The 25555-nt window shown below is 36.5% G+C and overlaps 1 protein-coding gene across 3 annotated transcripts in view; it reads left to right on the top strand.

Annotated features, from left to right (window-relative positions):
* ICA1L (islet cell autoantigen 1 like) overlaps positions 1 to 25555 on the top strand; it is a 79156-nt gene that overhangs the window by 16335 nt on the left and 37266 nt on the right. For 2 of the 3 annotated variants that reach the window (XM_074299014.1, XM_074299016.1), the window contains exons 2-4: positions 11354 to 11522; positions 13990 to 14062; positions 25033 to 25156. In XM_074299014.1, the coding sequence (XP_074155115.1) occupies positions 11361 to 11522; positions 13990 to 14062; positions 25033 to 25156 (359 nt within the window). In that variant the 5' untranslated portion in view covers positions 11354 to 11360. Of the gene's footprint in view, positions 1 to 5696; positions 6513 to 11353; positions 11523 to 13989; positions 14063 to 25032; positions 25157 to 25555 lie in introns of those variants that run through there. The other variant, XM_074299015.1, reaches the window with a different exon arrangement.

A 25555-nucleotide genomic window follows, 5' to 3' on the forward strand; every position in this document is an offset into this window, starting at 1 on the left:
TGGATTCCCAAATACTTTATACTCTCAACATTTGTTTGGAATGGAATTTCTCTTTGTATCTCTTGCTGTTGCATTTTGTTGGTGATATATAAAAATGCTGAGGATTTATGTGGATTTATTTTGTATCCTGCAACTTTGCTAAAGTTCTGAATTATTTCTAATAGCTTTTTAGCAGAGTCTTTGGGGTTCTCTAAGTATACCATCATGTCATCTGTAAAGAGTGATAGTTTGATTTCCTCATTTCCTACTCTAATTCCAAGGCAGTTTTCAATGAGAATGGTCAAAAGTCTTAGAAAATATGCTAAAAGAGAAACAAGTTCTAAAGCAGCAATGTGGCTTAGGAGTAGCGTGTGGTCTTATTTCTAACTTCCAGCCCAATCTGCAGCCTTTATAAGAGTAATCAGGGCAGGAATATCAGAGAGAGCTTTCAGTTCTGTGGCTCTGAACCAGATGAGCTTTTCAGCTGGGTAATAGGACCAGAGCCTGGAAGCAATCTACTCTTGTTCAGATATCTGGTAGAGGTATTAATGGGTCAAAGGGTGTGCATGGTTTAGTAGATCTGGAGGCATTTTGCATTCCAGAATGGTTGGACTAATTCACAGATGCATCAACAATGGATTAATGTACCTATTTTCCCCACATGCTGTAATACAATATTAAATAATAATGTTGACAAAGTACATCCTTGCTTCACCTCTGATCTTAAAAAAGGACTTCTAACCTATTCCTATTATACATGATTTTTACTCTATGTTTTAGATACATACTAATCATTTTTTTTATTATATATTTTTTATAATATTATCCCTTGTATTCATTTTTCCAAATTATCCCCCCCTCCCTCCACTCCCTCCCCCCATGACAGGCAATCCCATACATTTTACATGTGTTACAATATAACCAAGATACAATACATGTGTGTAAATACCATTTTCTTGTTGCACAATAAGCATTAGATTCCGAAGGTACATGTAACCTGGGCAGACAGATAATAGTGCTAACAATTTACATTCACTTCCCAGTGTTTCTTCTCTGGGTGTAGCTACCACAGTCCATCATTGATCAATTGGAAGTTGGCTCTTCTTTATGTTGAAGGTTTCCACTTCCATCAGAATACATCCTCATACAATATTGTTGTTGCAGTGTACAGTGATCTTCTGGTTCTGCTCGTTTCACTCAGCATCAGTTGATGTAAGTCTCTCCAAGCCTCTCTGTATTCCTCCTGCTGGTCATTTCTTACAGAGCAATAATATTCCATAACCTTCATATACCACAATTTACCCAACCATTCTCCAACTGATGGACATCCATTCATCTTCCAGTTTCTAGCTACAACAAAAAGAGCTGCCACAAACATTTTGGCACATACAGGTCTCTTTCCGCTCTTTAGTATTTCTTTGGGATATAAGCCCAGTAGTAGCACTGCTGGGTCAAAGGGTATGCACAGTTTGATAACTTTTTGGGCATAGTTCCAAATTGCTCTCCAGAATGGCTGGATTCTTTCACAACTCCACCAGCAATGTATCAGTGTCCCAGTTTTCCCACATCCCCTCCAACATTCATCATTATTTGTTCCTGTCATCTTAGCCAATCTGACAGGTGTGTAGTGGTATCTCAGAGTTGTCTTAATTTGCATTTCTCTGATCAGTAGTGATTTGGAACACTCTTTCATATGAGTGGATATAGTTTCAATTTCTTTATCTGAGAATTGTCTGTTCATATCCTTTGACCATTTATCAATTGGAGAATGGTTCGGTTTCTTATAAATTAGGGTCAGTTCTCTATATATTTTGGAAATGAGACCTTTGTCAGAACCTTTGCTTTTAAAAATATTTTCCCAATTTGTTACTTCCCTTCTAATCTTGTTTGTACAGAAACTTTTTAGTTTGATGTAATCAAAATCTTCTATTTTGTGATCAATAATGATCTCTAGTTCTCCTCTGGTCATAAATTCCTTCCTCCTCCACAAGTCTGAGAGGTAGACTATCCTCTGTTCTTCTAATCTATTTATTATCTCACTCTTTACGCCTAAATCATGGACCCATTTTGATCTTATCTTGGTATATGACTACTTATCATTTTAAGAAGCTCTGATTATTTCTTACAGAACAATAATATTCCATAGTACCATAATTTATTTAGCCATTCTCCAACTGATGGGCATCCACTCAGTTTCTAGTTCCTTGCTGATACAAAAAGAGCTGCTACAAACATTTCTGTACATGTGGGTCCTTTTCCCTTTTTTATGATCTCTTTGGGATACAGGCCTAGTAGGGACACTGCTGGATCAAAGGGTATGCACAATTTGATAGGCCTTTGGGCATAGTTCCAAATTGCTCTCCAGAATGGTTGGATCAGTTCACAACAACACCAACAATGTTTTAGTTTTCCTAAATTCCTTCCAACATTTATCTGTCTTTTCCTGCCATTTTAGCCAATCTGAGAGGTACCTCAGAGTTGTCTTAATTTAAATTTCTCTTGTTGGGGGTGGTAGCTCCCTTTGATATTCCTTGTTTAATCTCCAACTTCCTTTGGGCTAATTTCAGTCTTCAGCCCCAATTCTAATGATCTGAAATTCCTTTCTGGGCAGAGACTGAAGGAGATAACAGAAAATTTTTGTCTTATTTACAATAATAATAAAATTCCTGTCTTATTTACAATAACAGAGAATTCTTGTGTTATTGACAAATATCTCCAGAACCTCTTGATAACATCTCTGTGCAAACATTATTTTGATGACTATAGTTATGTATATAAGGAAGGTTAAAAAATGAAATCTTTGCATTTGGTGTATACCAGCCAATGCCCCTCAACTGACTTCCCCTTGCAGGCAGTTTGGGTCTTCCTGAAGGCCAAATGCCTGTCTATCCCTTTACTATCAATAAAGACTTTGTTTCCATACAGCATTAAGTAGCAAATTCATTTGCTGCCAACCTGCCCTTGGTTACTTTGGGGAAGGAAGGAGAGAGAGAAAAGGAACTGACCCATCTCGGTTTATACCTCAGTTTACTCCTCATCACTCTAATCAATTGTGATTTGGAATATTTTTCATGTGATTAGAAATAGCTTTAATTTCTTTTCCTGAAAATTGTCTGTTCATATCCTTTGACTACTTATCACTTGGAGAATGGTTTGTATTCTTATAAGTTTGACTCAGTTGCCTATATATTTTAGAAATGAGGACTTTGTCAGAAACACTGGATGTAAAACTTTTTTCCCCCCAGTTTTCTGCTTCCCTTCTATTCTTGGCTGCATTAATTTGTTTGCACAAAAATTATTTAATTGTGATAAAAATTTTCCATTTCCACATAGTTTATGTTGTGAATTAATTGTTCTTTAAATATTTGACAAATTTAGTGAATAAATCTATCTGGTCCTGAAGTTTTTTAAGAGAGAGTTTAAACTTGTTCAATTTCCTTTTCTAAAATAAGGTTACTTAAATTTTCTTTTTTCTTTTCTATTAATCTAGATAGTTTATTTTATCTCTATATGGAAATGTGTATGGTCAATAGGGCAAATTATAGTGGCACCTGAAATCTTTTTATGCCTTTAAGTAACCAGAAAACTTCAAGGCCTGTCTGGTCCTGGGAATAGCTTTGTTACCACTTCTCTATTTCTCCCTGTTGCTTTAAATTGGAGGAACATTGATCCTATCACTCATATGAGAGTTGATGTATACTTAAAAAACCCCAAACTATACTTGATAGATTCATCATTTCACCTGCAATCTTATTTTTTTGTGCATCTTTTGATATGGAAGTATTCAAATTTGTTGATGGCTGTCAATCTTGTAATGAAAAAAAGTATAGATCAGTATAGTGTGACAAATATTTTTTCTTAGATTTTAGTAAAGCATCTGGTGAAATCTCATTATTCTTACAGAAAGTATCTCTAAATAAGAACTAGATGGTTATTCAGGGATATAGTTTTAGAACTGGTTGAATGAAATCAAAGAATTATTGTTAATGGTTCAATGTCAGCATAGGAGGAGGTATTTGAGTATTTTAGGGATCTATGCTATTTAACATGTTTTATCAGTGACTTGGATAAAGGAATCAATAGCACACTTATCAGATTATCAGATATTCAGTTGAGCTGAATAGACAACACAGTACATGACAGAATTAGGATCCATAAAGATCTTGCATCTGATAAGATGAAAACTAGGGTTAGAGTTTTACATCTGGTTAATAAATCAGCTTAACAAGCATAATAGGTGAGAGGCATGGTCAAATAGTTGGTCTGGAAAAGCTCTGGGATTTTTGTGGACTAATAAGGTCAGTGTGGGAGGGTGCTGGAATGTGGTGACCAGACAAGGAAATGGGATTGGGGGCCTAATTATGAAGGTCATAGCTTCCAAGAATAAGGTGGTGATGCCATATGAAGATGCTTTGGACTAAATGATGTTGGAAGTCCCTTCAACTCTGAAATGGTTATTCTGTGAGATTTGAGATAGGGAGGGACTAGATTTGAGAAGGAGGGGAAATGATGAAACAAACTCCTGAGAGAAAGGCGGCACGGGGAGATGGGAAAGGCACAAGTAGGTTTTGCTTTGGGGAAGAAAAGAATCATTTTTAAGACAAAGAGTTGTCAGACTCAATGACATCTTCATTCTTTTTTTAACTGCCATTTAATATCCCACCTCTGGAATTAGGCTGATAAGGAATGTCCCACACAGCCAAGAACGGAGGAGTAGACTCTAAAGAGTGGATATCAAGTATACTTCATAAGGCAGGCCTCTCTCTTTGCCTCTTTCTTTTTCTACTTGTAATTATCAGAGATCCCAAAGCTTCAATATGGGACAGAGGCAACAGATAACAATTTGGGAAGTGAAAAATCTGGTGAAGCATCAGGAGGCTCTGACAGGCTCTGTCAGAAATAAGACTTCCTTTTAAAAATCTTAAAATCCTGAACTTACCTTAAAACTGAGCATTCTATGTACAACATTTAAAGATAGGATCGTACATGAAACTATGTTTCCAGACAGTTTGGTTTTCCCCTCAAATCACTGTGTAATTTTAAATATTACAATGGCCTTCTGCTTTCTCCTTCTAATCCTTCTCTTTCTTCTTGTTCTGATGCTTCTGCTTCTGTCTCATCATCACTACCCCCTCTCCTTCACACTACCTCCCCCCTACAAAACCAGGGGGGCGAGCCTGGGCCTTTTAACAAACAAGTATACTCAAGCACAACAGATGCGTGCTGAGGCCCGTCCAAAAATATCAGCCGGCTCGGCGGAGCCCCCCGCCGGCGGCGGCCGTGGCCAGTCTCCTGCCGCGAGGACAGTCAGATACAATGTTAGCGCGTGGAGGGCTCTGGCACGTCCTGGAGAAGTGGGGATCTGGCGCAGGGGACATCCTGCAAACTCAGCAACGGACCGAGAAGTTTGCTTTGCTCATTGGCCAGGGTGGGGGGAGTGATTTCTGGCCCCCGGCATGACAGCGGAGGGGCCCTTTGAAGGCTTTCCGGAGCGTTGGTTTGTATGGCGAGCACTGATGCCTGCTGGACTCTGTGCCTGAGATAAGCCGTGTCCTCCTCCCGGGAGTTCCCGCCTCTGCACGCTGCGGCACCCTCCCTCCTCACGGCCATGCGCTGCTCCCAGGGCCCCGCCCTCAGCGTCCCGCACACGCACACGTGAGCAGGCCCTCGAGGCGCTGCTGGATTCCTGTTCCTTTGACTTTCTTTTTGGCGGCCCGCACCAGTTACGTTCCTGCCCCGCCGCTGGACTCCGACGAGTCTGGGAGAGAGGCTGAGGTCTGTGACTTTGCCCGGCTCTTTCTCAATTAACTCCAGTGCTCTGGAAAGGTGCGACGTCTCTTGTTCCTCTTCCGGAGCAGGACAGACAGCAGCGGTCTGCGCAGGCCCGCCTGGTGTTACAGATGCCCCTCGGAGACTGGGGGCTTTCGTTTTCCGGCGCCAGCGCTGGCAGGCCACGTACATACGGTCCGTGGAAAGAGCAGCTGCCTTTCTTTCAGGGGGAAGGTGCGGAAAATACTTGTTGCCCTTCAGCCCTATTCTAGGAGAACAGACAGCTTTATGAAGGAGTCCGCCCAGCAGAAAGTCACGGAGGCCGAAGGTGCGAGGGATGGTTGGACGGCAGAGATGGTGACCGTGGTCAGGAAGAATGATTTAGGAGGGTGAAGAAGTAACGGTGATTGTGACCAGGACCATAAAGATGGAGGCGGGGGTGAGGAGCCAGTGAGTCCGGAGGCCGGTGGTTTAACAACGTCATCAGCATAAATGTTGACGTCATCAAGCAGTTTAGAGGAGAGTTAGCTGCACACTGGAGGGCTGAGAGATTCCTTGGAGGGGCACAGCTAATATAATGTCAGAGTGAGACTGGAACCCGCGCTTTCTGGGTCCTGGAAAGGTTTTATCCACAGCGCCAGCGCGAACCGTGGGAAAAAAGGCTGAAGAAATCGGGAATATTTTACCCCGGGGAAAAAGAAAATCTCTCGGGATTTGAAGGATAAGAGTTTAACTCGTCCTCCTGAGGGCGGACTAGACCAAAGGTAGCTGTTCTGAAGAGCCAGATTTAGATTTCACGGAAGGAATAATTTCTGTACGTTTAGAGCCATTCAGAAGTGAAATGAGTTGCATGGAAGCCAGTAGATTCCCCTTCACTTAAGACTGTCGGCCAGTCTGCACAACCGCTGGACGGTTTGAAATAGAGGCTCTCAATCCCTCTCTTCCATCCTGAGAATCGCTTATCGTCATCTACTCCCCAATTTTCAAACTATCTTCCTCCTTAAGAAAAATCCCTAGATTCTCACCATCCCTATTAGTTATCCTCCTTTTTCTTTACTTTTTTTTTTCTTAGCCAAACTCCTTAAAAAGTCCCTCCATTCCCTCTTTTGCTCTCAAGTCCCTGACCTTATCTCCAAAGTCAGCAAAGATGTGTTAACTGCCAAGGATCATGGCCTAATTTCAATCCTCATCTTGTTTGAGCTGCAGTCTTTGACCTTGTTGATTTCTCTCTCTTTTAGGTACTTTCTCTTTTCTGGCTCTTTGGGGTCATTGTTAGTTCTAGTTGCTGGTTGCCAGTTGGCTGTGCTTCTACTGGATCTTCTCTTTTCTCTGTATTCTCATTTTATCATCTCACCTATCTATCATAATCTTTTTTTATAAAGCTTTTTATTTTCAAAACATGCATAGATAGATGCAAAACCCTTGCAAAACCTTGTGTTCCAAATTTTTTCTCCCTCTCTTCCTTCCACCCCCTTCCAGACAGCAAGTAATCCAATATATGTTAAACATTTGCAATTCTTCTATACACATTTCTACAATTACCGTGCTGCACAAGAAAAATCAGATCAAAAAGGAAGAAAATGAGGGAAAAAAAACAAAATGCAAGCCAACCACAACAAAAAAGTTGCGGTCCATACTCAGTTCCCTCAGTACTGTCACTGGGTGCAAATGGCTCTCTCCATCACAAGATCCCTGGAATTGGTCTGAATCATCTTGCTGTTCAAGAGTCACGTCCATCAGAATTGATCATCACATAATCTTCTTGTTACTGAATACAATGATCTGGTTCTGCTCATTTCACTCAGCATCAGTTCATGTCTGGAGAGACCTTTCTGAAATCGTCCTGCTGGTCGTTTCTTACAGAGCAATAATATTTCATAATAAGAGTCATATACAATAATTTATCCAGCCATTGTCCAACCAATGCATCCACTTTCCAGTTCCTTGCCACTACAAAAAGGGCTGCCACAAACATTTTTGCACATGTGGGTCCCTTTCCTGGAGATTTTCTTTTGTTCTCTGCTGTGTATTTTGTGCTTTATTCTTTTTTTCCTCCCTTCTTCTCCCTCCCAATTCCCTTAATCAGGCTCCAGTTAAGCATGGAGATATTTATGAATGCATACATATATACATACATGTAACACACTTGGATATATACATACACATATACATATATATGCCTATGTACTTAATGCAATATATATAACACACACACATATATGCATACATCTAAAATAATATTAACATGGCTGATATCTAATGTAGATTTCTTCTTGATTGAATCTTTTTTGAGTTTTGACTTTGTCTGAGATCAATGATTACTACCCCAAATGTTGAAAACTATCTTTGCATGTATCTTGAAAATAAAAAGCCATTATTAAAAAAATAAGTAAAATAGCAAAAAATGGAAGGGGGGGATGAGAAAACAGAGTAGACATAACTTATCCAAGGACATTCTGGTTTTAGTTGTCAAGAGAAAGAATTCAATTTTGGGTATTATAAAACTTTAGTTTTGGGCTCAATCTAAAGTATGATGGATGTTAGTTAATAAGAATGTAATTAAAACCTTACTGTGATATGTATACATATATTAAATGTATATATAAATGATTACTATCTCTGCTTTTTTCCCTAATAAATGCTACTCCCGATCATTGTTTTTGTGTTTGTGTATATCTCTCATTTATTGTCCCTGCTAATTCTTCTGTCTTACTTCTGCCTTGCTGTTATGTCTACTGAGCACCTCTTCCCCTCCATGGATCCTTCTCTCATCTTCTCCTCCCCTCCTTCCCCCCCTTTTCTTTCCCCCTTTATCCCATTCCCATTAATCTACACACCCCTCTGTACTCCACCTAATCTATTCTCTCCCTTTTATTTCCTTATAGATTTGGAGGCTATGTGGTTGTGTGTATGCTTACATATACATCTATATGTAAGTACGTATATGTGTGTGTGCTGGCTGGTTGAAGCGAACCAAGATTACATTGCCACGTTAGAGTCAAGTCACAGGGTGTCTGACTATGGCTGACCAGACCAACACAAGCTTCTGAGTTCTGGTGAGGGCACACCATGCTGGGTAGTCCTGGGCCAGCATCTCAGTGTCTCACAATCGATTCTAAAGTTGAGACCTAGAGAGGGTCCTTGTATAGCTTTTTTTCTGACCACTTTGTGAGCCCTTGCCCTGGGTGAGTTCTCAATAAAATAATCTTTTTGGCAAGCGTACATTTTGGCATTTGAACAAAGAGGCCAGCCCAGTGGCTCTCTGCGGTAGAGTTGGGGTGCTGGGCAGTTTAGATTGAGAACAGATCTCACTGTCTAGTGTCTCATCCTGCCAGGTGACCTTCAGGATCTTCCTAAGACAATTCAAGTGGAAGCGATTCAGTTTTCTGGCGTGGCACTGGTAGACTCTCCAGGGTTCACAAGTGTACAACAATGAAGTCAGCTCAAGGGCTCTGTAGACCTCCAGTCTGGTGGTCAGTCTAATTCCTTTTCTCCCCCATTTTCCTTTGGAGCCTTTCAAATACTGAGATAGCTCTGGCAATGTCTGAATCAATCTTATTATCCATATAGATGTCCCTGGAAAGTATACTGTCATGGAAAGGGAAGTTATCCACAGCATTGAAACCTTCTCTGTTTACTATAACTGATGGTTCCACCAACGGATGGGGTGGCGCTGGCTGATGGATGATGCCTTTTCTTGGTGTTAATTCTTAGGCCCAAATTAGCAAAAGCAGCAGAGAATTGATGCTTACTTTGCTGCATCTCAACTTCAGAGGTTGCCCTGAGTGTATATTTAAATGCAAACAAAAAATACCATATCATCTGTTCCTCAGTGCCTTCTGAAGCCACACTGGCTCTCAAGTAGATGGCCTTTTTTCTCAGTGTAGGGTCAGTCAGCCTATTAAGGAACTGCGAACAATAACTAAGAGAGAGACACAGGAGGGTCTGCAGGACAGTCTATTTATTCCCTTTATAAAGATGGAAAATGAAGATGTCCTTGAACTCTTGGAGTATAACTTCCTCTTGCCATATAATCTGGAAATTTTCAGTCACTTTTGTAAATTTCAGCAGGAACAAAATCAGCACCCTCTGCTTTACCTCACAAAAGTGCTCTGATGGCATTCAGAACCTTTTCAGTTGGAACTTCAGCTAAGGAGTGATTGATTCAACTGCAGGTAAATGGTCAATAGCTTCAGCACTGAGAGATGATGGTCTGTTGAGGACACCATGGAAGTGGTCAGCCCATCACTCTAGAATTATCCATTAGCACAGAGTAGCTGAGATGTACCATAGGTCTTTGGTCCATAAATTGCCTTCAGTGCATCATAAAAATGCTTTGGATTGTTGCTATCAGCATAAAACTGAATTTCATCTGTCTTTTTACTGAGCCAGGAATCTTGCATCTCTCTAAGTTTCAGTTGTCCTTTACATTTGAAGGAATTGAATGCTAGCTTCTTAGAGATAGGTGTACTATCCTGCTGGTGCACTCTATGGAGTTCTCATTTATCATTTAGCAACTTCTGAATTTTCTCATAATTTTTATCAAACCAGTCTTGATGTTTGTGAGTGTTCTGACCCAGATGAGCAAATATGCATTTATGTGTATATATGTATGTATATATAAAATATTATGTGTGTATACATATACACAAACATATACCTGTGTATATGTGTATATATTTTCCTCTTAATCCATTTCCAATATGAGTTGGATTTCAGAACTACTAGCTCTCTTCTCCCATCTAATTCTTCTGTGTTAGTTCTTGCTTTTGCAATTCATTTGTATAGTATAATTACTATTTAATTTTTCTTAAACAGTTTTGCTATTTAAAGTCATATCATACTCAGCTCTACTCCAATTAGCTAAATTTTCAAAGATTCAGTGACACCATTTTAAATAATATCATGGAATTAGTTTTTTCAAGTAAAGGGGAAAATTCAATTCAATAAATATGAAATTTTGATCAAATAAAGGAGGAGGCAAGCTTATAATTAAGAAAGGATTTATATAACATTTTATATATATAACATATTTATAATAATTTTTAAACTGGATTTATGATTTCATTGATAAATGGAACTCTTACTTCCTTAGAGGAACTCTTGATGAGGAAAAACTCTACCAGTGATTATCAGAAACTCTTTGGCAATTTATAAACTTATAATTATGTATATTTATTATATAATTATATATTATAAATATATATATATATATATATTATATAAATTTATAAAATTGTAATTATAAACTTATAAAGTTGCCTAGAACAGTGAAAGATTACAACCAATATAATGTAACAGGTTAGATCTGAACCCAAAGCTTTCCAGGTCTAACAACTTACTAATACTCTTTCTTTTTCAGTATATTGCTTCTATCAGATTTGTAAAATACTTGATTACATCAGTCCTATCTATGTTTTTACCTGTTTTCAATTCTTGTCCAAGTTCTCATCAGTGAATAGATTTATACATATTTTAAAGGAAATAATGGTTTAGTTAATATCTTTAACTTCTTGAATTATCTGTCATTCTAGAGAGATTCAACTTATCAGTAAGGATTAATATTAGTTATTCAAAAGTTTAATATTGATCTTTTTTTTCATAGTCACTTCATGGATTCCTTTGGGACAACTAAATCAGAAGATGACCAGTCAGTAGTCAGCAGAATGCAAAAGAAATACTGGAAAACCAAACAGGTCCTAATCAAAGCAACAGGAAAAAAAGAGGATGAGCATGTGGTAGCATCTGATGCAGAGCTGGATGCCAAATTGGAGGTAAATATAAAAATTCCATCAGTGTAAACGCATAGAACTACTTGAAATGAGTGGACCCGAGGTAGGATGTATGACCTTAGAATGTTAATACATCATATCAGAGGTAACTAAGACTTATCTGTTAAGTTATATACTTAATGTGTGGATCAGTGTATATCTCAATAAGGATTTCTTTTTTTTTTTTTTCTGAGGCTGGGGGTTGTGACTTGCCCAGGGTCACACAGCTAGGAAGTATTTAAGTGTCTGAGATCAGATTTGAACTTGGGTCCTCCTGAATTCAGGGCTGGTGCTCTATCCACTGCACCACCTAGCTGCCCCCTAAGGATTTCTTAATTTTAAAAAAAGAAATGTTTTGTTTCAAACAGATGCTACTTTCTCTTGTGAATTTAGCAAGTAAGACAATAATGACCATGGAATGAAAAATATGTCTAGCTTTAAACTTGTTAACCTAACTGAAACTTAAGTAAATCAGAAATCTTAATTATAGAATATTCTTTTAAAGAAATGTTTTATTACTTTTAGGAGTGTGTAATAATTCAAATTAACTGTTAAAAGGTACTTCTAAGCAGTATGCTTACTGAATGTACTTTGATAAGTAGATAAGTTGTTTATAATCAACACTATTTGCAATAAAAATAATAAGTAAAAATCCTTGAATAATTTCTTTTAGTAAGCAGATCAGTTATGACTCCTGAAGTTTCTTGTATTAATTTCTTTTTTTTTAATTTTTTGTTATATATATATATTTTTATAATATTATCCCTTGTATTCATTTTTCCAAATTATCTCCCCCTCCCTCTATTCCCTCCCCCCGACGACAGGCAATCCCATACATTTTACATGTGTTACAATATAGTGTAGGTACAATACATGTGTGTGAATATCATTTTCTTGTTGCACAATAAACATTAGAATCCAAAGGTACATGCAACCTGGGCAGACAGATATTAGTGCTAACAATTTACATTCACTTCCCAGTGTTTCTTCTCTGGGTGTAGCTACCTCTGTCCATCATTGATCAACTGGAAGTGAGTTGGATCTTCTTTATGTTGAAGATTTCCACTTCCATCAGATTGTATTAATTTCTTAAGCATTTTATTCATATTTCTAAATGTAAATTTCAAGTCAGGCTATCATGACTGAGGAATTAGTAGGGTCTGAGTTACTAAGCATTTAATGTGTGTGTGTGTGTGTGTGTGTGTGTGTGTGTGTGTGTGTGTGTGTATTTATGTGAAATAAAATGTACTTTGAGTAGACTAGGTAAAGTAAAATGGGATGGGATCTTTTATTTGATGTCTTTTAATTTTCAATGTTGTTCCCATAGAAGTATAATATTTTGGGGGTGTTTCTATAATTGAATTGTCTCTGGATGATAATTTTTAAAAGTTTTATTGATGCCTTCATGTTTTTATATGATTTTATGCTACATTACCTCCTGAAGCCCTCCCTTTTAAGTCAGGTAATTTTAGCAGCTATTGGAGAATTCTGTATTTTTGTACATATAGTGTTTGTTTTAAAAGATCAAATCATATCTTTTAAAATTGTCACCATAAGTGTGGCTATAGGTTCCAAATCCAATACAACTTTTGGTTCTGATGAAAAATTGACTATTATATCTATCCATCCAGATAGCAATTGTTTTGTTAATTCTTTTTTAAATAAGTAATCAAGATCATTAAAAAAAAAAACCAGAGAAACCTAATTTCAAAGGATTCCACATGATGGTAGCAATAATTCATAGTAGTCACAAACATAAACAATAATTATCTGTGATGTATAAAGCCGGAGAATTTAGTAATGAGAGCTTTTTTAACTCTAGCTTTATAAAACTCAAAGTGTGTTACTTTTTTGGAAAGAGTTTCTCTGAAAAACCTATACTTGTCATTGATACAAAGAGTAAGGTAAAGAATTTCATAGAGAACTACAAAAAAACATGCATACTTCTACTTCAATTATGTATAGACATCCCCTGCAGCCTAATATAGTACATTTTTGTTATAAGGGAAATCAGTAGTATGAAAATTATTAAGGAGAAGACAATGTTGAAGTAACTTATAGTTAATATTGCAATATTTTGTAAAATGTTTGCAACATTATGTCCCTAATTATATTTTGCTTATTAAAATCAGTTTATTTTCCTGGAACACTCATCAGCTGGGCCTTGCAGGAAAGCCAAGTTAGAACTAATTTTTTTAAATGAATAATTGTATGTTTCTTGTTTATTAAGATTTGATGGTGCTTAATAATATTTGAATGAAGTTGTCACTGTATTGCTTAGGAAAATTCACTGTACCCAATTGCTAGAATTATTTTAGGAAGTAAAAGTAGAACTTAAGTATGCCATAATGAAGGACATTTGGCACAGTACTTCAAAGAAAATGTCCATTTGTGAAATGTTTTCTAATTGGTATTTTATATCTTTTTATAGTTCTTTAAATTGATATCCAAATAAACTTTATTTTTCAAGGTTTTTCACTCCATTCAAGAGACATGTACTGAACTTCTGAAGATTATTGAGAAATATCAGCAAAGACTCAATGGTATGCAAGCATAGATGTCTATCATTTTGGTTAAATACTCCTATTTTTAAATGGAATTTTAAAAGTTATTTTCTATTTAAAAATTAAAATTTTCATTTGAATGTTAAATGAGATGTCTGTTCACTAAAATATTTTTAGTGGTTTTAGGTAAAAAAGAATTCTGTTTTCTCCAAATAAATGTAACTGGTGCTAAGATTATTGTCACAGCATATTGTAAATGTATTTCACCTCTGTTACCTATCAGTTATAGAGTTCAAGATTCTTATCTCCTCAGTAACCATCACTCCCTAGTGCATAATCCAGGTTGGGGAGCCAATAGGTTTTATATAATTGATGCTTGATTATAATTGATGATAAGCTTCAACTGGATTGAATCCTATTTACAATGCTAGAGAGATACAGTTTCTCTCTGATATAAAACTCAGACTCAAAATAGAGATCAGAACTCTGGCCTCAGAGAATTAATGACATGCAATTCATTTCTGCAGAGATACTTTCCTCTTGATTGACAGCAATGAAATTTTGAAGAAAAACTTGATTAATCTTTTTCTTTTTTTCTTTTTTTATAAATACCTAGTTTTTCTCATCAATTATATATTTTTGGTTTTTTTTTTTAATCATACATTTCTATCTGCTTTCTCTTTAGTTCAAGTAGGTATTGTCACACCCCTATGGACTACTCTAACCTGGTAGCTCCCCTTAGAGCTACTCTTAATGCCTGTCCGTCCAGGGCACGGCTAGGCTTATCTGTCTTCGGGCACCAACCCGGATCCCATAGAGACAGACCACCAGGAGGTAGGGGTAAAGCAAAAGAGAACTTTATTCTGAGATAGCACATATTTATACCCCTGATGATATGGGGGAAGGGGGAGGTCCTCTAGGAACCTGGCATAATGGGATTGGCCCGAGAAGAAGGAGGGAGGCATGCTAGGCTTTGAGAGCACTAAAGAGGGAGGCGGGGTACCTGGAATCAGACATTGCCTCTTGGGGCTATATCCCACCTTCACGTAGGACTGTGCCTCGGAACCTCTCATCCCTCAGGTCCTCCCACATGCCTTGAACTGCATTCCTTGCACTAAATTCTTATGTTCATTTTCCTCCAAGCAATAAGCATTTTGAGTTTCTACTTTGTTCCAAGTACTCTCTAAGCATTGGGAGTAGAAAAATAGATTACATTCTAATGGGGAAAACAATATGTACATATAAAAATAGGGAATATATACAAAACAAATATATGATAAATTTGAGAAGGAAGCTTTATGTATAATGTGGTATTTGAGTGGACCTTGAAGAAATTCTGGAATACCAAGAAGCAAAGATGAAGAGGATATACATGGATGTATGAGTTATATCTGAGCTCCTGTTCTGTAGGAATGGGGGTGGGGGAAAGTGACACAGTTGCTGCCTTTTAGGAAGATCGCTTTGGCAGCTGGGTGAAGGATGAAAAGAACAGGTAGGGGGACTCTTAGTCACATTCTGAGTAGGAGCTGGTGAGGTGGGTGATTAGGTGAGTGGATAGTAAAGGTTGTGTGCAAGAGATTGAAATGACAAGATCTGCTATCAGAATGAGGGGTCAACACAAAGGATAGTTCAGAAGAGAGTTGGAGAGATAATAAAATAGGCTTTGGATAGATTTACATATACATTTGGAGATGTCCACTGGGCATTTGGTGATGTAAGACCTCCCAAGAGAGGTATATCAAGAAAGATACTAGGGCTGGATATGTAGATCTGAGAGTCATTTACAGATGATTATATAGAGATAATTGAATCCTCAGGAACTGATACAGTTACCAAAGGAAAGATTGTAGAGAGACAAATTCTGATCTTAGATCTAGACTGATTTAGGGATAATTCTAATGTCCCCATAAGTCTTTTCCTGTTTGTTAATATGTAGGCATTTAAATTCTTTGTTATATTATTTTGTGCTTGCCATATCCAAAACCTACTAATTCTGTTTTTTACCCAAGAAAATGCTCATGATATAAACCATGAGACTTTTATTTAAAGTCTTTGGTTGTCTTTTTTCCCCTGGAACCATACTTTTCAATATATTTCTTTCTATCTTCACATTTTCCTACCTTTGCATAGAGGCCACTGAGTATCAGAGTATATTAGATTTGATGTAAAGGGTCTTATTCAAGTTCTTTGTAGAAATCCTGTCTATTTTGCCTCAATAAGTGATATTTGGTGTATAAGTTGCAATTATTTTCTTGGTAGCCTTTTTGGAAATGCTTATCATTAGTACTGCAGTCTGATGATTAAACATCCCTTGTAATAATCCATTCCACCAACTCCTTTCTTTACTTTTATGAAGGAATACCTTTAAAATGACCTATCCTTCTATTTAATTATAACTTCTTTCTTCTAATTTCCTTTACAGCAAGAAAGTCAAGACTTTTCAAGCTAAATTATCTATTTACCTTCTACAGTAATATGTTCACTTTTTGGTCATTGGACAGAGATTTCACATTTAGAATACCACCAGGCAAATTAAAGTTTGTGGCTGTCTAACTGATTTTTAGCATCGCTTAACCCCTTTCTCAACTTGTTGGTACATCATCAAAGTCTCAGGACTGATCATTTTAAATTTTTCTTTATTTTTCGTGTTGCCAGGATGGGTCCTCAGAGATCTTGCTTCGATGGGCTGGTCACCGAACCTAGCCTGGATCTTGTTCCAGGACCTGGTGGCTCATTCTCCCTACTCTTCCAAAATTCACAAGGGTCTAGCCTCACCTGTTTGTTGTTGTTTGGTTGTTTCAGTTGAGGCTGACTCTATGAGCCCATTTAAGACTTAGAAAAATCCTGATGTGATTTGCCATTTTCTTTTCCAACTCATTTTGCTGATGAGCAGATTCCAGTGAACAGGATGTGGTGTCTTGTCCAGAGTCCTACAGCTAGGGGGTGTCTGAGGCTAGAGTTGGAGTCAGGAAGAGGTCTTCCTGACCAGTATTCTGTCCACCAGAGCCTCACTGCCCGGCCATGTGCCCTGTCCTTCGTTTGAAAGAATAAAGAGGGGCTCAGCAGAGAGGCTCGTGGACAGGGCCTACTTGTTGTCTTCACACTGGGAGGACTATAGCTTTCTTTTCACTGTGCCTTCTCTGATTTAAACTGCAACTAGTCAGGAAACAGACTGACTAAGGGCTCAAGTATTGTTAATAATCTTCACATATTCACAGATAAGAGAAGCAGGATGAGATCATTGTTGTTGTTTGTCCTTTATCCTTTTTTAATAATAGTTTTTTTTTAATACATGCAAAGATAAGTTTTCAACATTCACCCTTGCAAAACTTGTATTGCAAACTTTTCTCCCTTACTCGTTACCTTCCCCTCCCAGACAGCAAGTAATCCAATATAGATTAAATATGTGCAATTCTTCTATACTTATTTCTATACATAATTTCACAATTACCTTCTTGCACAAGAAAAATCAGATCAAAAAAGGGAAAAAATGAGAAGGAAAAAATTCAAGCAAACAATAACAAAAAGAATGAAATTACTGTGTTGTGATCCACATTCAGTTCCCACCGTCCTCTCTCTAAGTGCAGATGGCTCTCTTCATCACAAGATTGTTGGAACTGGCCTGAATCATCTCACTGTAGGACATCATATAATCTTCTTGTTACCCTCTACAATGATCTTCTCATTTCATTTAGTATCAATATCAGCTAGGCCTCTCTAAAATCGTCCTGCTGGCCGTTTCTTATAGAACAATAACAGTCTGTAACATTCATATACTGCAACTTATTCAACCATTCTCCATCTGATGGGCAGCCACTCAGTTTCCAGTTCCTACCACACACCCATTCAATGGTTAAGAAAGAAATGAGGCAAAGAATGACCTTTTTTTTTACCCAGTCAAAAAAGAAAAAAGAAAAGAAAAAAAAATCAATCTGGGAGGGTTGGACCTCCAGGTTTCTGGTCAAAACAATTGCTTTTTATATTGACTTTGAGCCAATCAGAGGCCAAATAAGAACAAATAGGGCTTGTCCTGGAACCTTGTTGGCCACTCAATGAAAGCCATAGTGACTTGGGTTTAAGATATGGACCTTAAGAAAGAAATTTAGCCTGTGAATCCTATTTATCTTGCAAGGTTTTTGTGATCAAAGTTTATATTTCTTTGGGCAGAGCACCCAAAAGGAAAGGAAAAGAAAAAAAAGAGAAATAAGGTAGGAGAAAGAGGGGGAGGGGAAGGAAGTAGGGAGGGAGGAGGGGAGGGAGGGAGAGGGAAGGAAGTAGCTAGCTAGCTGTGTTGCCTAATCCTCAGTGGAAAGGATTAGATTAGGGAACAGCTAGCAGTCTAATTTGTTAGGAATGTTTAGTACATGGAGAGAGAATAATATGAAATAAGATTGGAAAGTTAAGTTGGCTTCAGATTTTGTTTCTTTTTTTTAATTAATTTTTTTTCAGTTACTAAAAATCTACCTTCTCAGGGCCTAGCTGTACCAGACCTAAAACTGTATTATAAAGCAGTGATCATCCAAACCATTTGGTATTGGCTAAGAAATAAAGTAGTTGATCAATGGGATAGGTTAGGTCCATAGAAGAATATGGGCAATAACTATAGCAATCTACTATTTGACAAATGCAAAGACCCCAGCTTTTGGGATAAGAGCTCACTATTTGACAGAAACTGCTGGGAAAATTGGAAATTAGTATGTCAGAAACTAGGTATTGACCCACATCTAACACCATATACCAAGATAAGGTCGAAATGGGTTCATAATTTAGACACAAAGAGTGAGATTATAAGCAAATTAGAAAAACAAAGGATAGTCTACATCTCAGATTTGTGGAGAAGGAAGGAATTTGTGGACAAAGAACTACAGTATATTATGGAATGCAAAAAAGAATAATTTTGATTGTATTAACTTTAAAGGTTTTTGTATCAGCATAACCAATGCAGATAAGATTAGAAGGGAAGCAATAAACTGGGAATTTTTTTTATATTCAAGGATTCCGATAAAGTTCTTATTTCTAAAATATATAGAGAATTAACTAAAATTTATAAGAATTCAGGCTATTCTCCAAACTGATAAATGATCAGAGAATATGAACAATTTTCAGATGGAGAAATTGAAACCATTTCTAGTCATATGAGAAGGTGCTCCAAATCACTATTCATCAGAGAAATGAAAATTAAGACAACTCTGAGGTACCACTACACACCTGTCAGATTGGCTAAGATGACAGGAAAAGATAATGACAAATGTTGGAGGGATGTGGGAAAACTGGGATACTGATACATTGTTGGTGGAGTTGTGAACGAATCCAACCATTCTGGAGAGGAATTTGGAACTATGCTCAAAAACTTATCAAACTGTGCCTACGCTTTGATCCAGCAGTGTTTCTACTGGGCTTGTATCCCAAAGAGATCTTAAAAGAAAGAAAGGGACCTACATGTGCAAAAGCCCTTTTTGTAGTGGCAAAAATACTGGAAACTGAATGAAAGCTCATCAGTTGGAGAAAAGCTGAATAAGTTATGGTACATGAATGCTATGGAATATTATTGTTCTATAAGAAATGACCAGCAGGATGATTTCAGAAAGGTCTGGAGAGACTCACATGAACTGAGTGAATTGAGCAGAACCAGGAGATCATTATACACAGCAACAAGATTATACAATGATCAATTCTGATGGATGTGACTCTTTTCGACATGAGATGATTCAGGCCAGTTGGAATGATCTTGTGATGAAGAGAGCCATCTGCACCCAGTGAGAGGACTGTGAGAATTGTTGTGTGGATGACAACATATTATTTTCACTCTTTTTGTTGTTTGCTTGCATTTTGTTTTCTTTCTCATTTTTTTCCTTTTTAATCTGATTTTTCTTGTGCATCATATTTGTGGAAATGTGTATAGAAGAATTGCACATGTTTAACCCTATTTTAGGTTACTTGACATCTAGGGGAGGTGATTGATGGAAGAGAGGGAAAAATTTTGGAACACAAGGTTTTACAGGGGTGGATGTTGAAAATCATCTATAACTTATGTTTTGAAAATAAAAAGCTTTAATAATAAAAAAATAAAAAAATTACCTTCTCTCTCTTACCTTCTCCCTCTCCCCAGTCCCCTGAATTGAGAAGGAAAAGAAAACAAAATCTCAGTTACAACATGTCTAAGCAAGCAAAACAAGATTCTTACATTGGCCATATCCAAAATATTTATGTCTCAATCTGCCCTCTTTAAGTAGACCTATCAGGTGGTGAATCACATGATTCATCTTGAGTCTTTTGGAGCTGTAGTTGATAATTGATCAGAATTCCTGCGTCTTTCAAAGTTGTTTGTCTTTACATTATTTTTGTCACCATGTAAATTGTTCTCCTGATTCTAGTCAACTCCACTCTTCATTAATTCATATACAGTTTGTGCCAGGTTTCTCTGAAAACACCCCCTTCATCATTTCTTATAACTAGATCCCATTAATGTGAGTTGAAATAATGATAAATTCAATAGAGGGTGGATTAAAAAAATGATACCAAGTAATATTTAATGCAAGCCATAATTTAATTAATATGACATGTATGAACTAGTTGAAACACTTCTTTGTCACTCTGCCCTTGGTTGTTATCATAGATGGATTATTTTATTTTAAAAAGAACCTTTAAGAAAATGGATAAAGAAAGAGGGCTTCACATGGAAGTACTGCTAGTACAAAAAAAAGAAAGAAAATGATTACATTATAACAAAAAAGTTGATATGAGCTATTAGATGCTTGAATCTGTGATATGCAATAACCACGCAGATGAAATAACAGAAAAAGTAAATTTGCACCAACTTTTTGTGGTTTGTAAATAAGGAACAGAAGTGTTAATATGACAGAAGGGAAATATCTTTTGGCTATATGAATTGAAGATTGCAATAAAAAATGCATCCCTTTTAGCAGAGCAGCCATTCAGTCAAAATTCTCTGTTTCAAGTTCACAAGGAAACAAAAGAAAATAGAAATAAAGAGAATCGTGAAGAAACATACTACAAGAGTTGTTTGGGTGTAGACCCTTTTATTCAGTAATCTCACTATTGGGTCTGTATCCCAAAGAGATCATAAAAGAGGGAAAAGGACCCACATGTACAAAAATGATTGGAGCAGCCCTTTTTGTAGTGGCAAGGAACTGGAAACTGAGTGGTTGCCCGTCAGTTGGGGCAATGGTTGAATAAGTTGTGATATATGAATGTGTAATGGGTTATTATTGATATAGCAGAAATGATGAGCAAGCTGATTTTAGAAAAACCTAGAAAGAATAACATGAACTAATGTTGAGTGAGATAAGAAGAATCAGGAGAACATTGTACACAGTAACAACAAGATTATATGATGATCAACTGTGGTGGACTTGGGTCTTCTCAACAGTGTGATGATTCAATATAATTCCTACAGACTGGGATGAAAAATGGCATCTGCATTGGTTTGATTGCTTTAAAAACAAGTTTAATTGCATAACATTAAAAAATATTATGGCCAATAGGATGAATACAGAGAGGCTTGGAGAGACATACATGAACTGATGCTGAGTGAAATGAGCAGAACCAGGAGTCATTATACACTTCAACAATAATACTATATGATGATCACTTCTGATGGACGTGTTTCTCTTCACAATGAGAGGATCCAAATCAGTTCCAATTAATCTGTAATGAGCAGAACCAACTATACCCAGAGAAAGAACATCTGGAAATAAGTATGGACTATAACATAACATTTCCACTCTTTCTGTTATTGTTTGCTTAGATTTTTGTTTTTTCTTCTCAGGTTATTTTTACCTTTTTTCTAAATCTGATCTTTCTTGTGCAACAAGATAATTATATAAATATGTGTACATATATTGTATTTAACATATACTTTAACATATTTAACATGAATGGGATTACCGGCCATCTGGGGAGGAGTAGAGGGAAGGAAGGGAAAAGTTGAAACAGAAGTTTTTGCAAGGGTCAAAGTTGAAAAATTACCCATACATATGCATTGTATATAAAAAGGTGTAATGAAAAAATTGATAATTATAAAAAAAGTATGGCCAGAGAGGTGACCAGAGCATATGCGGATAAAACATTTGAATATTCTGATGTTTTGAAGAAAATAATTGAAAAACATGGACACACAGATACACACATTTTTAATATAAACGAAACAGGCTTATTCTGGATTGGGAAGCCTTCCTGAACTTATCTTTATTTTTTTTCTCAATTATATGTAAACAAGAAATTTTAACATTCTTTTAAAAAATTTTTGAGTTTCATTTTTTCTCCTTGCCTTTCCATACCTCTCCCTTTGAACACAAGGAATTTGATATAAATTATGTATGTGCAGTCATGAAAAACATTTTCATATTATCCATGTTGTAAGAGAAAATGCAGACAGAAAACCAACCCCCAAAAAAGTATGTTTCAATCTGCATTCAGATTTCATCAGTTCTTTTTTCTAGAAATGTGGAATATTTTTCATCACAAGTCCTTCAGAATTGTCTTGGATCGTTGTATTGCTGAGAAAAGCTGTCATTCACAGTTTAACAATATTACTGTTACCATACATAGTGTTCTCCTGTTACTGTTTATTTTACTTTGCATCAATTCATATAAGTTTTCCCAGATTTTTTTGAAGGCATCCCACTCATCATTCCTTACCCCACAGTAGTATTCCATCACAATCATGTACCAGAGCTTGATCAGTCATTTCCCAATTAATGAGCATCTATCTGCTAAATTTCCATTTCTTTGAGACTGCAAAAAGGACAACTATAAATATTTTTGTACACATGGGCCCTTTTCCTTTTTGAGATATAGACTTAGTCATGTTATTGTTAGGTTAAAGGGTATGCTTTGTTTTATAGCCCTTTGATCACAAAAATGTCATTTTTCCCAATAATTATTTTTTTTATGATTATAGCTTTTTATTGACAAAACATATGCATGGGTAATTTTTCAACATTGACCTTTGCAAACACTTTTCCCCTCCTTCTCTCTACCTCCTCGCCTAGATGGCAGGCAATCCCATGTTAAACATGTTCTTTCACTGGGTGTAGCTGGTTCTGTTCATTACTGATCACTTGGAACTGAATTAGATCTTCTCATTGCCAAACATTTCCACTTCCATCAGAATTGATCCTCATATAGTATTGTTGTTGAAGTGTATAATGATCTCCTGGTTCTGCTCATTTCACTTAGCATCAGTTCATGCTACTTTCTCAAAACCTCTCTGTATTCATCCTGCTGGTCATTTCTTATAGAGCAATAATATTCAATAACATTCATATACCATAATTTACTCAGCCATTCTCCAATTGATGAGCATCCATTCAATTTCCAGTTTCTAGCCACTACTAAAAAAGGCTGCCACAAACATTTTTGCCACATACAGGTTACTTTCCCTTTAATATTTTTTTGGGATATAAACCCAGTAGAAACACTGCTGGATCACTGCTGGCTCAAAGAGTATGCCCAGTTTGATAACTTTTTGGGCATAGTTCCAAATTGCTCTCCAGAGTGGTTGGATCTGTTCACAACTGCACCAACAATGCATCAGTGTCCCAGTTTTCCCACAATCCCTCCAACATTCATCATTATTTGTTCCTGTCATTTTAGACAATCTGAGAGATGTGTAGTGGTATTTCAGAGTTGTCTTAATTTGCATTTCGCTGATCAATAATGATTTGGAACACCTTTTCATATGAGTAGAAATAATTTCAATATCATCATCTTCATATCCTTTAACCATTTATCAATTGGAGAATAACTTGATTTCTTATAAATTAGAGTTAATTGTCTAGATATTTTGAAAACGAAGCCTAAAAAATGTCATTTTTAAGAAAGAAAAAAAATCTAGATTTAATATGTTTAATGATTGCTTCACACTTCTCCTGGGAGATATTGCAGAAGAGGATTTTAAGTTCAAATTAATCTCAAAAGTCCCCCAGCTTTGAGAAGCATTGATTGACTCTTTGGCAGTCACATAAAGCATAGATGACTAAAACTGTTTTCGAAGACTGGTTTTCAAGTTATTTTAGTTTAGTTGTTGAAGAATATTCCAAGGACAACCATCAAGTTTAAAGTTCATTGTGTGTTTCTCCCAAATCTTCGCCCCCCCCCCCCCCCCCCCGGCTGGTTAAGTGACTTGCCCAGGATCACACAGCTAGGAAGTGTTAAGTGTCTGAGATCACATTTGAACTTGGGTCCTCCTGAATTCAAGGCTGGTGCTCTATCCACTGCGCCACCTAGCTGCCCCTTCTCCCAAATCTTGAACTGGGAACTTCTCCTCTCTGACTGTATTTCCTAATCATTCTCCAGTCTTGTTCCTTACTTTACCCTCTAATTATTTTAGTCTGCTCATATTCTCTTAATCTGATAATTCTTTTCACATTTTCTCTTGTATATTTTTCTCCTTTTTGACCTACCATTTTCGTGTATATAGAAATAATAATTTGGTAGGGAGCAAATGAGCTTGACAAAAACAAATCAGAGAGATGGAGGAGAAGGTGAAGATAGCATTTTGGGAGAAATATACATTGGCTACAATACAATACAAGGAAGAGGAACTGGCAAAGGAAACCTAGAAGGAACAGAAAGGAGGGGATAAAAAGAGAAGTGTTAGAGATAGCAAGGAAAGAGAGGCCATTGGATGTTTTCTTAATCCCTTAGACACTTTTCCTGCAACCAGAAGGAAATTTATAGGTCTTAGTGCCAGCTCTCTAAGTAGTATGATGGGCTTGAATGCAAAGAAGGAATTACAGTTTAGAAAGCTGGGCCATATTGTGAGTACACAACAGCAGTAAACATATTTTCCTTCAAGAGTCAAGCAAACATGGCAGAAAGAAGGTGTTTTCTAAAATGCAGTCTTTCATTGATGGATTTCTGTATAGTTTAGAATCATAGGTTCTTACTTGATAGCATATCATTGTAAATAAATGAGTGTTTTAGTTTTAATTATGCTAATAATTGTGCTAATTGGAATTTTTTTTTTTTTTTTACTTTCCTAGCTATATCTGAAGAAGAAAATGAGCTTGGGCTCTTTCTAAAGTTTCAAGCAGAACAGGACATAACTCAAGCTGGCAAAATGATGGATGCCACTGGCAAGACACTCTGTTCTTCTGCCAACCAAAGGTTTTTAAATTAGGGTCTTCTTCATCTTTGTCATATTTGGTTTAATTAGTGTTATATTTTAAGAGATAAAACAAGTGTTATAGGGAAATTATAATGTAGCATATAAATATTTTATATCCATTACATTCTATGCTATTATTGTTTCCTTTAAAATAGTTATTTTCATCCACATTAAAATTATCAGTAGCTTGTTCTTTATCTGATAAGGAGAATTTCATTTTGAATTTAAATTTTATTGAATTTAAACTTATTAAATTTTTAATTCAAATTTATGTAATCAAGATATAAATATGATATAAATATTTTAATAGTTTGCCTTGCCTGATTAAATATGTAATTACTTACTGTGCAAATCTACAAATAGCTATTTACAAAAATTTGTAATTTATTTTACTTATC

Source organism: Sminthopsis crassicaudata, chromosome 3 (assembly GCF_048593235.1).
Source record: "Sminthopsis crassicaudata isolate SCR6 chromosome 3, ASM4859323v1, whole genome shotgun sequence".
Taxonomy (NCBI): domain Eukaryota; kingdom Metazoa; phylum Chordata; class Mammalia; order Dasyuromorphia; family Dasyuridae; genus Sminthopsis; species Sminthopsis crassicaudata.